General features: G+C 43.0%; 1 protein-coding gene across 2 annotated transcripts in view; it reads left to right on the forward strand.

Moving 5' to 3' along the window:
* SPSB3 (splA/ryanodine receptor domain and SOCS box containing 3) overlaps positions 1-16646 on the forward strand; it is a 43827-nt gene that overhangs the window by 19376 nt on the left and 7805 nt on the right. For both annotated transcript variants that reach the window (XM_073636685.1, XM_073636684.1), the window contains 4 exons: positions 4546-4689; positions 10874-11048; positions 11140-11327; positions 13769-13871. In XM_073636685.1, coding sequence (XP_073492786.1) covers positions 4561-4689; positions 10874-11048; positions 11140-11327; positions 13769-13871 — 595 coding nt within the window. In that variant the 5' untranslated portion in view covers positions 4546-4560. The remainder of the gene's footprint in view (positions 1-4545; positions 4690-10873; positions 11049-11139; positions 11328-13768; positions 13872-16646) is intronic.

The raw sequence follows: 16646 nt of genomic DNA on the forward strand, positions 1-16646 counted from the left end.
GCTGTTACACTGCTTGATCGTTCTTACGGGAGGCGAGAGGGGACGTCCCCCCCTCCCGCCGCCCTCCGGTGCTTCTACCGACTCACCGCTACGATCGAAGCCAGGATCTTTTTTTTTTTTTTTTTTTTAATTTCAGGCACAGCCTAGAGGTGAGATTTGGGGTCTTATTGACCCCATATCTCACTGTAAAGAGGACCTGTCATGCCATATTCCTATTATAAGGGATGTTTACATTCCTTGTAATAGGAATAAAAGTGATCAAAAATTTTTTGGGGGGGAAAAAAGTGTCAAACTAAAATAAATAAAGTAAAATGAACAATAAAAAAAAATTAAAACTTTTTTAAAGCGCCCCTGTCCGTGTGCTCGCATGCAGAAGCGAACGCATACGTAAGTCCCGCCCACATATGAAAACGGTGTTCAAACCACACATGTGAGGTATCGCTGCGATCGGTAGAGCGAGAGCAATAATTTTGGCCCTAGACCTCCTCTGTAACTCAAAATTTGTAACCAGTAAAAAATTTTAAAGCGTCGCCTATGGGGATTTTTAAGTGGCGAACTTTGGCGCCATTCCACAAGCGTGTGCAATTTTGAAAGGTGACATGTTAGGTATCTATTTACTCGGCGTAACTTCATCTTTCATATTATGCAAAAACATTGGGCTAACCTTACTGTTTTGTTTTTTTTTTAAAGCAAAAAACATTTTTTTGTCCAAAAAAAACGCGTTCGAAAAATTGCTGCGCAAATATTGTGCGAGATAAAAAGTTGCAATGACCGCTATTGTATTCTCTAGGGTCTTTGCTAAAAAAAACATATATATAATGTTTTGGGGTTCTATGTAATTTTCTAGCAAATAAATGATGATTTTTACATGTAGGAGAGAAATGTCAGAATTGGCATGGGTGCTCCAGAATGCCTGAAGGTGCTCCCCTGCATGTTGGGCCTTTGTATGTGGCCACGCTGTGTAAAAGTCTCACACATGTGGTATCGCCATACTCAGGAGTAATAGCAGAATGTGTTTTGGGGTGTAATTTGTGGTATGCATATGCTGTGTGTGAGAAATAACCTGCTAATATGACAATTTTGTGAAAAAAAAAAAAAAGAAAAAAAAAACCTTGATTTTGCAAAGAATTGTGGGAAAAAATGACAACTTCAAAAAACTCACCATGCATCTTTCTAAATACCTTGGAATGTCTTCTTTCCAAAAAGGGGTCATTTGGGGGGTATTTGTACTTTTCTGGCATGTTAGGGTCTCAAGAAATGAGATAGGCCGTCAGTACTTCAGGTGTGATCAATTTTCAGATATTGGCACCATAGCTTGTGGACGCTATAGCTTTCACAAAGACCAAATAATATACACTAATTTGGGTTATTTTTACCAAAGATATGTAGCGGTATAAATTTTGGCCAAAATATATGAAGAAAAATTACTAATTTTCAAAATTTTATAACAGAAACGAAGAAAAATTAATTTTTTTACAGATTTTTCGTTCTTTTTTCTTTTATAGCGCAAAAAATAAAGAACCCAGCGGTGATTAAATACCACCAAAAGAAAGCTCTATTTGTGTGAAAAAAAGGACAAAAAATTCATATAGATACAGTGTTGCATGACTGAGTAATTGTCATTCAAAATGTGAGAGCACCAAAAGCTGAAAATTGGTCTGGTTATTAAGGGGGTTTAAGTGCCCAGTGGTCAAGTGGTTAATTACATTAAGGTAAAAACCCTAAACTTTTACAAGCACTTTAAAGTCCAACACCAGGTTTACCTCTCCCTGTCTCCTCAGGCTTCCCCGGAGACCCCTCGCTAAAATCTAAAAAATGTTTTCTTTTTATTTTAAACGCCTGCTGGAGGACTTTTCTTTCTGTTTTATTTGCCCATAGCTAAAGGGGTTGTTTAACCCTCTTTGTAATTTTCAGGCAATCCCTAGTGTTTGAAAATGCTATGTGCCCAGTGTGTGTGCTTTATTTAAAAAAATGCCATGCTATACCTTATTTAAGAGTGGCGCTCACGTGAGCACCCGCCGTTCCCTCTTCCAATCTGACAGCTACAGCAGGGGGGCTGAGAGTCTCCCGCTGACGTTCATCGCGAGGCGAGGAGCAGGGCAACGGGTGGTCATGTGAGCACTCTGAAATAAGGTATAGAATGGCATTCTTTTAATAAAGTGCGCACACACACTGGGCACATAGCATTATCGAACACTAGGCATTGCCTGAAAATTTCAAAGTTACTTTAGTAGCAGGAGGGGTGGGGGGCGGGCACTGACATGAGCTGACAGGCGAGGGGGAGAGGAGAGTAGCGGATGATGGAGGCACGTAAACAGACCACGGTGTCGGGGCTCGGCAGCCTTGATAAACCGTGGTCAGTTTACAGGGGGGAGGGCAGCACCAGGCAGGATCAGCCATACAGGTATGTTAGATGATACAGGTAGCCAAATTACACAGCACAAGCACCTCCTGCCCACTTTTTGTTCTGTAATTTTCTCGCCGGCCCTCGCTTTTTGTTTAGTAATTTTTTTTTTTATTAGTTTACATGGAAACCAAATATCCATACATAATGATAGAAATCTTGTCTGTTACAGTAAGCTAAAGTCCAGCAGAGTTATATCTACAAACAGCTATTGTAGTAATGCGACTGAGAAGCCCACATAGAACTACAGTTGTACTCATAAGTTTACATACCCTGGCAGAATTTATGATTTCTTAGCCATTTTTTCAGAGAATATGAATTATAACATAAGAACTTTTCTTTAACTCATGGTTAGTGTTTGGCTGAAGCCATTTATTATCAGTCAAATGTGTTTACTCTTTTTAAATCGTAATGACAACAGAAACTACCCAAATTACCCTGATCAAAAGTTTACATACCCCAGTTCTTAATACCATGTATTGCTCCCTTTAACATCAATGACAGCTTGAAGTCTTTTGTGGTATTTGTGGATGAGGTTCTTTATCTTCTCAGATGGTAAAGCTGCCCATTCCTCTTGGCAAAAAGCCTCCAGTTCCTGTAAATTCTTGGGCTGTCTTGCATGAACTGCACGTTTGAGATCTCCCCAAAGTGGCTCAATGATATTGAGGTCAGGAGACTGAGATGGCAAACTCCAGAACCTTCACTTTATTCTTCTGTAGCCAATGACAGGTCGACTTGGCCTTATGTTTTGGATCATTGTCATGTTGGAATGTCCAAGTACGTCCCATGAGCAGCTTCCTGGCTGATGAATGCAAATGTTCCTCCAGTATTTTTTGATAACATACTGCATTCATCTTGCCAACAAATTTTGACCAAATTTCCTGTGCCTTTGTAGCTCACACATCCCCAAAACATCAGCGATCCACCTCTGTACCATTCATCATAGGCCTTGTTGACTCCTCTCCAAATGTAGCGTTTATGGTTGTGGCCAAAAAGCTCAGTTTTGGTCTCATTACTCCGAATGACTTTGTGTCAGAAGGTTTGAGGCTTGTCTCTGTGCTCTTTGGCGTAATGTAAGCGGGATACTTTGTGGCATTTGCGTAGTAATGGCTTTCTTCTGGTGACTCGACCATGCAGCCCATCTTTCTTCAAGTGATTCCTCATTGTGCATCTTGAAACATCCACACCACATGTTTTCAGAGAGTCCTGTATTTCACCTGAAGTTATTTTTGGGTTTTTCTTTGCATCCCGAACAATTTTCCTGGCAGTTGGCCTGACCGTGGTTTGGTTTCAACAGAACCCCTCATTTTCCACTTCTTAATTAGAGTTTGAACACTGCTGATTGGCATTCTCAATTCCTTGGATATCTTTTTATATCCCTTTCCTGTTTTATACAGTTCAACTACCCTTTCCCCAGATCCTTTGACAATTCTTTTGCTTTCCCCATGATTTAGAATCCAGAAACGTCAGTGCAGCACTGGATGAAAGATGCAAGGGTCTGTCAGGAGTGCAGAAACTCATTGACTTTTTATACACTAACACTAATTACAAGCAAACAGATCACAGGTGAGGATGGTTACCTTTTAATAGCCATTCAAACCCATTTGTGTGAAACTTGTGTGCATGTTATCAGGCCAAAATCACCAGGGTATGTAAACTTTTGATCAGGGTCATTTGGGTATTTTCTGTTGTGATTATTATTTAAAAAGAGTAAACACAGTTGATTGATAATAAATGGCTTCAGCCAAACATTAACCATGAGTGAAAGAAAAGTTTGTGTTATCATTCATATTCTCTGAAAAATGGCCAAGAAATCATAAATTCTGCCAGGGTATGAAAACTTATGAGCACAACTGTATTTACAAACATATTTAAACATAAAGGACTATCTTCGCCCTCTGATAGCAGGGGCACAATAAGGTAGCTTTATTTACAAAGAACAGGGTTCAGGGTAGGGTTGAGGGGAATTAGAGGAAAGACTGAAGGTAGTAAAATTGCATAATGGAATATGGAGGGAGGCATTTCTATGGCCAGCTTGATGGCGTGAATATTGAAAGCTTCATTGAAGTAAAGTGCTTGCATTTAACAAAATTCAGCAAGACTGTGGGCCATCTACTGACTTTTTGTTTGGATTTTTGCAGCATTTACTGTGCAGCATGACACGTCGCCCACGCAACAGCCGTGCCTGGCGATTTGTCCTGAGCGGGGTCCGCAGAGACCAGGAAACTCGAGCCTCAGTCCTGCCAGCTGGAGAAGAGACTCTCGGCTATGACTCTGATGGACAAGTATGGATTGTATTAGAGCTGCACGATTCTGGCTAAAATGAGAATCATGATTTTTTTGCTTAGAATAAAGATCACGATTCTCGTGGCGTAACATCTTTCACATTATACAAAAAAATTGGGCTAACTTTACTGTTTAGTTTTTTTAATTCATTGAAGAAAATACTGCAATTGCAGAAAATACTAATTTTAACTTGTAGGCAACAAGTGTCAGAAAAAGGCTTGTTTTTTAAGTGGTTAAACTGCCCTAATTACAGACAGAACTTCTTCTTCCCTTTTGATCTATGCTAAAAGAACAAAATTTTACAATGTTTCTCTTTATCCCCCAGGGCTGGGAGGAATGTTGATTAAAAAAAGTAGTGTGCAGTTTTTTGGCATGCCTTGGGCCTGGGATAAATTAAAAGAGAAGTATGGGTTTTGTTTTTATATTCATACTTACCTAGGTGGATGGAGCATCAGACCGATTGCTGCAGCTGTCCCCCGGCGTCTCTGCACTGAGAACCAAGCCACCGAACACCACCTATGGCTTGATTCTCTCCCCTCCACGAGCGGAGAGATGCCTGTCAGTCAGCATCTCTCCTGCTCTAATCCTCCACACTCATTGGAGTGCTGAGCTGTGGAGGGGTGGGGAGAGGCCGTCTCAGCGGCATGCTGAGACTGCCATCAATCAAGGCAGCTGGCGGATCCAGACTTGGGAATTCGGGATGACGCGCTGCCTCGACTTATGGCAGTGACGTCAGTGGAGGGTGGACTGCAGACGGTGTCCGCTGAAAACGGGTCACACGAATGCAAATCGAATTGCACTCCTGTGACCCAGAGGAGAAGCCCAGCCTAAAAGCTCAGGCTGGACTTCTCCTTTAACTTTATTGTGTCTGCACCGGGGTTATGTCCTCCTAGGCAGGCAATCAAGATGCCAAATTGTATAATGGGGTATGGCGCTCCCTTTGGGGTAATGGGGTAGTAGAGTAGTGGGGGGTAATTTATTGTATAGTTCCTTTTTGACTAGAACCAATTATTTACTCCAACTGTACCCCTAATGGTGGTACGGAATACCATCAACCCAATAAAGTGCAAACCTAATGTGCAGCAGTGCAATCTTCAATGAAGCAATTCCTAACTCATACATGTGACCACATTAAAAAAATAATAAATAAATACGGAAACTAAACATTTCCACTATTCATGAATCATACATGTGATCACCCTGAAAGGGGGGGGGGATTATATGCTGACCCCCTAATTATATGATAGATCTTCATCAACAAGCCCGCATAAGTATTAGTGACTTATTCACAAAAACCATACATACACCTTAATCCAAATTAAATTAATAATATAACAAGTGATAATAGTCCTAAGTGTGCTAGATCATTGATTTTCCCTTATATCACATGAACTTCCAGGTGCACTCTTACTCAGATTAGTGCAAGTGTGTGCAAGACAATTAATAATAAATAGTAAATAATTATAGTCCATATGGTAATCAAAGTCTTCAAATCCAATGTTCAAAATAATTTCCAAAGAAACTGTGACTGAGGTGCTTTCAGATGATAATGGTGACTTATTGTGCTCCCCCTCACGGGTCCCCACTCACCGAATCCCACAACCCCAAAAGGGGCAAACAGCATAGGGTATCACGGCCACAAACTCCTCTCTACCGCAATCATCTGAGGTATCCAAATTGGTCTCCGCTCCCCGTGTTGTATTTAAGGTATGTTCTCAATGGCTCCCGTGTGGGCTCTGCGAGTTCTCGTGGTGTTTTGATGGGCGATAATGGCGTCCTTCCTCGCGAGAGAATCCAGGCGCTCCCCGCACCTCTCCTCGCTGCCGCCGATCCCTATCGGCGGCAGCAAGGAGAGGTGCGGGGAGTGCCTGGATCAGCGGCAGCGAGGAGAGGTGCGGGGAGTGCCTGGATTGGTTCTAGTCAAAGAGGAACTATACAATAAAATCCCCCCCACTACTCTACTACCCCATTACCCCAAAGGGAGCGCCATATCCCATTATACAATTTAAACACTTGCGGAGTCTCCTTAGGGAAGCTTCTTTAGGGGGCTGCACACCTTACACTCTGTCCTAAGCGCAGCGGTTTCATATATACTTAATCAAGATGCCAAACCTAGAAGAAGACCCTAGAATATGTCAGTATCCATGAAGGAATTTGCAGATTTTGCAGTTGAGAGAAGGTATGTGTTGAATAGTTTAGTTCTGCTGTAAATGATAGGTTCACCTTTCAGAGCATGTTATACGGTACACCCATAAATCGGGTGTAATGTGTAACATGCTCCAGACCTGCCTTTTGCACCCCCAATGTGGCAGCGGGCAGGGGATCTTCTCCCCAAACCTGCTGTCACATTTTGAAAATAACACGCCCGTGCGGGGCTCCGTCCACATGGTCGCATCATTCTTTCACAGCGATCTGTACTACAAGTACAGTCAGCCATTGTGACTGATGGCTTGTAGTTCTCAGTGAACTGCGAGGGCGCTGATGAGCGCTCTTGTAGTTCATTCACAAGCCCTGCATCTAGGCTGAAAGCTGTAGAGCTTGTCTGCAGGTTCCTGGCATTGCACCCGTGATCAGGGGTGCAATGCTTTGCAAGCTTCTGCAGGAAAAAAATGAATGCACATTTTTTTTCCCTGCAAAAATATGTGCAGTTATTATTTTTTCAAAAAAGTGAACTTTTTTCATTATGTAAAAAATCAACTTGATATAACGGTCACTGATCTGTGGTGATGTTGGGGGGAAAAAAACAGGCTTTCGTAATCATTATCATTTGTTGCGCCTTCTCACATTGCAAACGTACAGAAGGTCATAGTCCAGTGGAAATCATTGGATAATCAGATTATCCCTTATGAAAGTTACAGTGCCTTGAAAAAGCATTCAAACCCCTTGAAATTTTCCACATTTTGTCATGTTGCAACCAAAAACTTAAATGTATTTTCTGTGATAGACCAACTCAAAGTGGCACATAATTGTGAAGTCGAAAGGAAAATGATAAATGGTTTTCAATTATTTTTTTACAAATATGTGAAAAATGTGGCGCACATTTGTATTCAGCCCCCCCCTGAGTCAATACTTTGTAGAACCACCTTTCACTGCAATTACAGCTGCAAGTCTTTTTGGGGATGTCTCTACCAGCTTTACACATCTAGAGAGTACAATTTACACCCATTCTTCCTTGAAAAAAAGCTCAAGCTATGTCAGATTGGATGGAGAGCATCTGTGAACAGCAATTTTCAAGTCTTGCCACAGATTCTCAATTGGATTTAGGTCTGCACTTTGACTGGGCCATTCTAACACATGAATATGTTTTGATCTAAATCATTCCATTGTAGATCTAGCTGTATGTTAAGGGTCTTTGTCCTGCTGAAAGGTGAACCTCCACCCCAGTCTCAAGTCTTTTGCAGACTCTTAACAGGTTTTCTTCTAAGATTGCCCTGTATTTGGCTCCATCCATCTTCCCATCAACTCTGACCAGCTTCCCTGTCCCTGCTGAAGAAAAGCTTCCCTACAACATGATGCTGCCACCACCATGTTTCACAGTGGGGATGGTGTGTGTTCAGGGTGATGTGCAGTATTCGTTTTCTGCCACACATAGCGTTTTGTTTTTAGGCCAAAAAGTTCAATCTTGGTCTCATCTGACCAGAGCACCTTCTTCCACATGTTTGCTGTGTCCCCCACATGGCTTCTCACAAACTGCAAACAGGACTTCTTATGGCTTTCTTGCAACAATGGCTTTCTTCTTACCACCTTTCCATAAAGGCCAGATTTGTGGAGTGCACAACTAATAGTTGTCCTTTGGACAGATTCTCCCACCTGAGCTGTGGATTTCTGTAGCTCCTCCAGAGTTACCATGGGCCTCTTGGCTGCTTCTCTGATTTAATGCTCTCCTTGCCCGGCCTGCCAGTTTACGTGGATGGCCATGTCTTGGTAGGTTTGCAGTTGTGCCCTTCTCTTTCCTTTTTCAGATGATGGATTGAACAGTGCTCCGTGAGATATTGAAAGCTTGGGATGTTTTTTTATAACCTAACCCTGCTTTAAACTTCTCCACAACTTTATCCCTGACCTGTCTGGTATGTTCCTTGGCCTTCATAATGCTGTTTGTTCACAAAGGTTCTCTAAACCCCTGAGGGTTTCACAGAACAGCTGTATTTATACTGAGATTAAATTACATACAGGTGGACTTTATTTACCAATAAGGTGTCTTCTGAAGGCAATTGGTTCACTAGATTTTAGTTAGGGGTATCAGAGTAAAGTGGGCTGAATACAAGTGCATATTTATTTGTTATAAAATTTGAAAAGCAATTATCATTTTCCTTTCACTTCACTATGTGCCGCTTTGTGTTGGTTTATCACATAAAATCGTAATAAAATACATTTACGTTTTTGGTTGTAACATGACAAAATGTGGAGAATTTCAAGGGGTATGAATACTTTTTCAAGGCATTGTATATATGGGAATAGGAACTGTCCTTTAAAATAAACCAAACAAATGGTACATATGGTGTGATTCTACTCTCACGTAAATTTTGGGGTGATCTCCCCAGTCTTATGCCCTGTACACACGGTCGGACTTTCAGACAGAATATGTGTCATCGGAGCTTGTTGTCGGAAATTCCGACCGTGTGTGGGCTCCATCGGACTTTTTCTATCGGAATTTCCGACACACAAAGTTTGAGAGCAGGCTATAAAATTTTCTGTCAACAAAATCCGATCCTTTAAATTCCGATCGTGTGTAGACAAATCCGACGGACAAAGTGCCACGCATGCTCAGAATAAATTAAGAGACGAAAGCTATTGGCTGTTGCCCGTTTATAGTCCCGACGTACGTGTTTTACGTCACCGCGTTCAGAATGATCGAATTTTCCGACAACTTTGTGCGACCGTGTGTATGCAAGACAAGTTTGAGCCAACATCCGTCTGAAAAAATCCATGGATTTTGTTGTCGGAATGTCTGATCAATGTCCGATCGTGTATACGGGGCATTACAGTTATTATTATCTCAGTATGTGATCTTATTGGCAATGTATTTTACAATGTACCGTAGGTAACACAAGCATTCAAGAGACTGTAACTGTTCCAGTTCTTTATCTTATTAAGCATATTTTGTATAAATAAAATAACTATATACTATAGTGCAGTGCAAGACTAAAGAAATAAATAGACTTCTAAAGTGAATTGTCCCACACCCAGTACTGAATTGCCTGCTCACCTTCCACAAGAAAATCAAAAGCCCATCATTCTCATCCGACAGCAACTCAGAGCTCCAAGCAAACACTTCCTCACTCCTCTCCTAATCTCCTGGGGTCAGCTCTTCCTCTCAACTCTTCTCCTCTCACGATCACCACCACATGTTGTATGGGACAGAAAGGCAACGCCAACATTTTTTCCACATAAGAAGCTCTGTGTGTAGGACAGTTCACTATAGAAGTTTATTTATGTACGGACTGTATTCAATTGAAGTGTTGCACTGCATTATAGTATATAATAGTAGTAATAATATATAATATTGTATATATATTATAGTATATGGTTGGGGTGAGGTGAATACACCTGAAAGTGTCACAGCTTGCAACACAGGACGCATCAAGTTTTTTTTTTTTTTTTCATTTGTTTTATTAATATTATTTTGTTCTGTTTTTAGGAAAAGACACAATTTTTGTTTCACAATAATTAACACTGGTATAATTTAGCAACACTGATTGTATTAGTACATTGATATTTTGTATAAAAAAACATATCTTTTTTTTTTTTACACACATTGAATGTAATTGTGAACATATAGTATATAAACTTTCACTTATGTACAACTGTCGAGTTCAATAAACCGAGTTAAAAAAATGTTAAAACCACCATTCTTGTTCTTGGGTTTAGATATACTTTTGGGTATAATAACAACTCTGCTGTTAGAAACTCTAGAAAATTACTTATTTTAGACTTCAGTTCTTTAAGTGTGTTTTTCAGCATAGCTTTCGTTGTCAGTAAGGCCCATGTCACACTAGTGATCCTGTCCTATGAGTGGATTATTTGCTCTCCTAGCAATCCTTTGGCCGGCAAGTTGCCTCCAGTGACAGGATTGCAAGGATGCCATGGTCCTAATGTCCTAATTGAAACATCTTGTAAACAATGTACAATAAAAAATGTCACACTTTAAAACTCAAAATTCTGTTGATTCCTCATCGTTCACAGCACAGTAACAGCGACTCCGAGGTTGAGCTGCTACATCTGCCGGCTTCCATTCCCAGCGCAGTGCCTGTGACAGGCGAATCATATTGTAGTTGTGACAACCAGAAAGATGCATATTGCTCCAGCCTGTACGCCTTCCACCAGATCAAGAGCTGCCAGTGTGGAGAGGAAGATGACTGTAAGACCGAGCACTGACTATTGGCCTTTAAAGCAAACGGTTGCCTGTTGCTAACTTTATTTTCTGTTCTTTTTCTACTGTTCTCTTGCAGACTTTGACTGGGTGTGGGATGATGGGAGTAAATCCACAGCCACGGTGCTGAGCTCCGACAACCGCAAAGTGAGCTTCCACATGGAGTACAGTTGTGGTACAGCTGCTATTCGGGGCACTAAGATGCTTACCAAGGGACAGCATTTTTGGGAGATCAAGATGACGTCACCGGTGTATGGCACAGACATGGTATGTTCCTGTCATTGAAAGATGCAGATATTTTTACAGTGCTTCTCAAAATAAAACAATTACAAACTAAGAGGCAGCTTCTGCAAAATGCTGTTGGAACTCTTTTATCTTGGTTTTAAAGTTTTTATATGTAAAACAAAGACTGTGCTCTTTTGGGATGTAGGCCCACATCCTGGGCAGAATGATTAGAAGTGGAGATCAGGGAATAGATACTGACTTAAAGTGGTTGTAAACCCTAGGACAAAAAAAACAAAACTGCAAGACAAAGGCATAATGAGCTAGTATGCAAAGCATACTAGCTCATTATGAATTACTTACCTGAGATCGAAGCCCCTGCAGCTGTCCTCGTACACCGCTCCGGCGGCCGACATTGCTTCCGGATATAGCGGGCTCTGACGCTGTGATTGTCCGAAACCGGGATGACGTCACTCCCTCGCATGCACGCGGGAGCAGCTGGTAACGCCACACTCAATGAAGCAAGGGCACGGCACGTACGTGCCATTGCTTCAGCTTGCTTTAGTGCGCATGTGCCGATGGAGTCAGCACATGCAAATACAGGGGATATCGCCTAAACCGTTCAGGTCTAGTTAAATGGAACATTTTGTAGAAAGACAAAGTGCACTTGAAACAGCTGGTATAACAGATTAATAGGGTACAGTAATGTTTGCATATCTGGGGGAGAAAAAAAAGATCAGTTTAAATGGGGAAAATCTCTATGAAGCTTCTATCCTCTTCAGGTACCAACATAAAAGAAGTTTAATCCTATACCATGGTAACTATAGCCATGACTAAGCTCTATAAGTGGGACAAAATGCGTCGGGGGGGGCACTCTGGATGAAGCTGGGGACTTTTTTGGTGTGCGGCATCCAGGGGTTATTTTTCTTTCTGTTGCAAGAACCGAGCCGAGACGGGCTTTCCCCTAGTTTGCACCCTCAGCGAGAGTGGCTGGATTTGGATACACAGAAGTCTAGCTGCACCCCCTATTCCTTGGTGTGGGTTTGCAGCTATAGGCACTTAGGTTGTGGGAGAGTCACTTGCAGTGATGTTACCAGATACCAAATAAAAGGACATTGGGTGAAAACCAGAGCTAAAACCAGGTAAAAGTAACAAATTTCTATCTACCACATCCTATATCTTTCCAGAGTTAGGCCCCATGTACACTGTAGATGCTAAACTCACGTTTAGGAGCAGTTGGGCGTTTTTTTTTTCAGCAGCCCCTGAACTCCCCTCAATGTTATCAAAAACAAGAGACGGTTTTGACAAATTTTCCTCCAGTCCTACCCCTCCTGCGTCCTCCTTCCGGTGCTCTCCACTGCTGCTGTCTTCTCCGCCACCGACCTGGCGGCAGGTGACATCACAAGGGGTGGGGTCTCATGGTGACATCACTGGATGGCCACGCCCCATTGCTATGTAAGAACCGTCAGAGAGCGGAGCTGGCACAAAGATGGGAGACAGTGTCAGAGGAGGACAGGGTCGGCTGCGGAGAATACCCGGAGGGAGAAGACCGGAAGAAAATTTTTAATAAAAGACTTGTCTAAACCTTCTGCCCTTTTTTTTTTTTTTAAATTCCATGTTGAGGGCGTGTGGTATGGTCGGGGGGGGGGGGGCAGAGGCGGGGCGCCCACTCATGGGGTTTCCCCTCAAAATCTATACTAGACCGAAGGGTCTGGTATGGTAACGGGGGTCTTGTTTTTTTTTTGTTTCTTTTTTCTATTTTGACCAATGCAAAAAGCTACTAAATGCACGTTTTTTTTTTACAGCTACAAAAGTCAGACGGACGCCGTCGGACCAAATCCGGCGGACAATCCGACCGTGTGTGGTCTCCATCGGACTTCCGACGGACCGTTTTGGTCAGAAATCCGACGTACTTTAGATTTGAAACTTGTTTCAAATCTTTACTTCGTAACTCCGCCGGACTCAGTTCCTGACGGAAAGCCCGTTCGTCTGTATACTGGTCCGACGGACCAGATACGACGGAGGAGCAGGGTACTGCATCTCGCGCTCGCTGCAATAGGAAAATTCTGGCGGCAAGTACGCCGGACCTAGCTTCCCAGAAAGTCCGACCGTGTGTACGCGGCATAATTCTCATGAGGCCTCCGCAGTCACACCTAACTCTCCTACAACCCAACTTTCCAGGGCTATTATGAATCTGAAAGCATCAAGAGCCTTGAATAGGCTTTAAAATTAACCTTTTTTTTTTTTTTTTAGCATGAAGTAATAATTTTCTTTTGCCAACTTTGACCTTTAGAATTGGTCAGATATGAATGTTCAACTACCATGCATTGACATCTGCTGATGTGAAAGGCCTAAGCAGCTGCATCCAGCCGGAAGATGTGTGTGCATTGCTGTCTTTTATACAAGAGATACCTAGAAATTCAATGCTGCTTTTTACCCCTTTTATTATTGTTAGTGTTCTGATAATATCTTTTTGTTGTGTTCAGATGGTTGGCATTGGAACATCAGATGTGAACCTGGACAAATATCGTCACACGTTTTGCAGTCTTCTAGGAAAAGATGCAGAGAGTTGGGGGCTATCATACACAGGTAGGACTGAAGACGGTAGACCTTACTAACTGCCTGCTAATGGTATTTCCAGTCATATCCAGCATCAGGAATTTTCAGCAGTTGTTTTTATTGTCTTGGTGTGCAATTTTTTGAATTACACTCACAGTAGGAACTTGTCAGCAGGGCCTTGTAATAAAGTAACTTGAGAAAACAATGCATGCTTATTCCTGATTGGTAGGCACATTTGGTAGGCGACTCATAACACTTTTTGTGTTAAAAACCGCACTTAAAAATCCAATCTATTTGGATTTAAAACCGGTAAAGTCTAAATATGACAAATATTGATCCTCTTAGCCATGTAAGTTGTCAAGACATCACTGACATCCATCCTAATTCAGCAGTTAGTACAAACTCCTGTGATGTCTGGCTGCCAGAATGGATTATCCAGTATACAGAATAACCAAATAATATGGGGAATATAACTGCAAGAGAATGAACCCTTTTATGAGAAAGGGGCAGGGACACAAACTATTGCAGAAAAATATTGCACTAAAATCTTCAAAAGAATATAAAGTAGTTTTAAAGGCTCAAGGTTTTTTTTTACCTTCATGCAATCAATGCATGAAGGTAAAAAAACCTTCTGTGTGAGGCTCCGGCGCTAGAGCTGTAAAAACGCCAGACGCCGGGAAAAGGTGTTAAACGCGATTTAACGAGGTTTAACGCTGTGTTAACGCTGTGCCGGCGTTTCTGTCTCTATTCAAAATCAATGTTTCCCTATGGGAGCCCATTGATTTAAATAGAGGTTGCACCAGAAGTCGGATCAAGAGGATCTGACTTGCGGTGTGACTTGTGTGCTGAGAATCTTGAGGGGGGAACCCAGCAAAAATTTAAAAAAGAATTGCGTGAGGTTCCCCTCCACCCCAAATCACCTTGTCCCCATGTTGATGAGGATAAGGGCCTCTTCCCGACAACCCTGGCCATTGGTTGTCGGGGTCTGCGGGTGGGAGGCTTATCAGAATCTGGGAGCCCCCTTTAATAAGGGGGCCCCCAGATGCCGGCCCCCCACCCTATGTGAATGAGTATGGGGTACATCGTACCCCTACCCATTCACCTGGGGAAAAAAGTGCCAATAAAAAAAACACTACACAGGTTTTTAAAGTGATTTATTAGGCAGCTTCGGGGGTCTCTTCCGACTTTGGGGGTCTCTTCCGACTTCTCCGGCCTCTCCTCCGTGCTCTCCGATGTCTTCTGCCGGGCTCCTCCGCCATCGTCTGCTCTTTTGCCCGCTCTTTTGCTAGCGGTTACCTGGTCTTCTTCGTTGTCTTCTTCCCTTTTCTCTTCTTCAGATGTTGACTCGACGCTCTCTCCCGCTGTAATGCCGGGTGCACAACGACTTATATAGGCATGGGGCGGGGTCACCGGGAGATGTCATCCGGTGACCCCGTCCCTTAATGACGTGACAGTCCTGGGGCATGATGGGTCTGTGACGTCATGAGGGGCGAGGTCACTGGATGACATCACTCGGTGACCCTGCCCCATGCCTATTTAAAGTGGAGTTCCACCCTAAAGTTGAACTTCCGCTCATCGGTCTCCCCCCTCCGGTGTCATAGTTGGCACCTTTCAGGAGGGAGGGGAGTGCAGATACCTGTATAATACAGGTATCTGCACCCACTTCCGGGTATAGCTAGCCGCAGCTAGCCGCAGTCTCCCGGCCCACCCCCGTTGTGTTGTGGGAAATACACAGTTCCCACAACACAACGGGGACCAGTGTAGACGCGCAGCGCGACTCGCACATGCGCAGTAGGGAACCGGGCAGTGAAGCCGCAATGCTTCACTTCCTGATTCCCTCAGTGAGAATGGCGGCGGCAGCACCCGAGGATTGAGGGATGGTTCAGTCTCGGGTGCCGACATTGCTGGACCCCGGGACAGGTAAGTGTCCTTATTTTAAAAGTCAGCAGCTGCAGTATTTGCAGCTGCTGACATCTAAAAAAAATTTTTTCGCAAAACTCCGCTTTAAGTCGTTGCGCACCACGCACACGGCATTCCAGCGGGAGAGAGCGTTGAGTCAACATCGGAAGAAGACAACGGAGAAGACCGGGTAACCGCAAGCAAAAGAGCAGAAGATAGCAGAGGAGCCCGGCAGAAGACGCTGGAGAGCGCGGAGAAGTCGGAAGAGACCCCCAGAGCTGAGCGCAACCCCCCCCCCCCGACTTCTATTCAAATCAATGGGCTCCCATAGGTAACTATTGATTTTGAATAGAGACAGAGAAACACGGCTGAAAGCCAGCGCGGAGTAACGTGCATTGAATTCAGTGCAAAACGTGGATAAAATCAAGTTTTTAACGCCGCTTTTTTCTTGGTGTCTCTTCTGGCTTTACAGCCCATTTTTTAAAACATTTGTGGGCATGTAGCCTTAAACCCAAGAAAAAATGTAACATACTGCAGCTTACTGGTTCTTAGGTGTTGTGGCTGTATTTGTTTTTTTTTTTGTTTGTTTTTTTTTTTGTTATTGGATTTAGTTCTACTTTATTTAAATTAAATAAGAGACACTGTAATGTTGCCTGCGCAGAGCAAAGTTATAGTGTCAATGCAGAGGACTCCCATTCCTGACCCGACTACCATCACCTCACCAGCGCTTCTGTTTCGTTCCTTTCTCTGTTGTAACTCATTAAAGGAGAAGTATAGCCAAAGCTCATTTGGCTGTACTTCTCCTATAGATCACAGGAGTGCAGTTTGTTTTGCACTCCTGTGACCCGTTTTCAGCAGAGAGCGGGCTGACATCACCGATTTCAGTCCAGGCACCGCGTCATCGCG

The sequence above is a fragment of the Aquarana catesbeiana genome, linkage group LG06, assembly GCF_042186555.1.
Source record: "Aquarana catesbeiana isolate 2022-GZ linkage group LG06, ASM4218655v1, whole genome shotgun sequence".
NCBI lineage: Eukaryota > Metazoa > Chordata > Amphibia > Anura > Ranidae > Aquarana > Aquarana catesbeiana.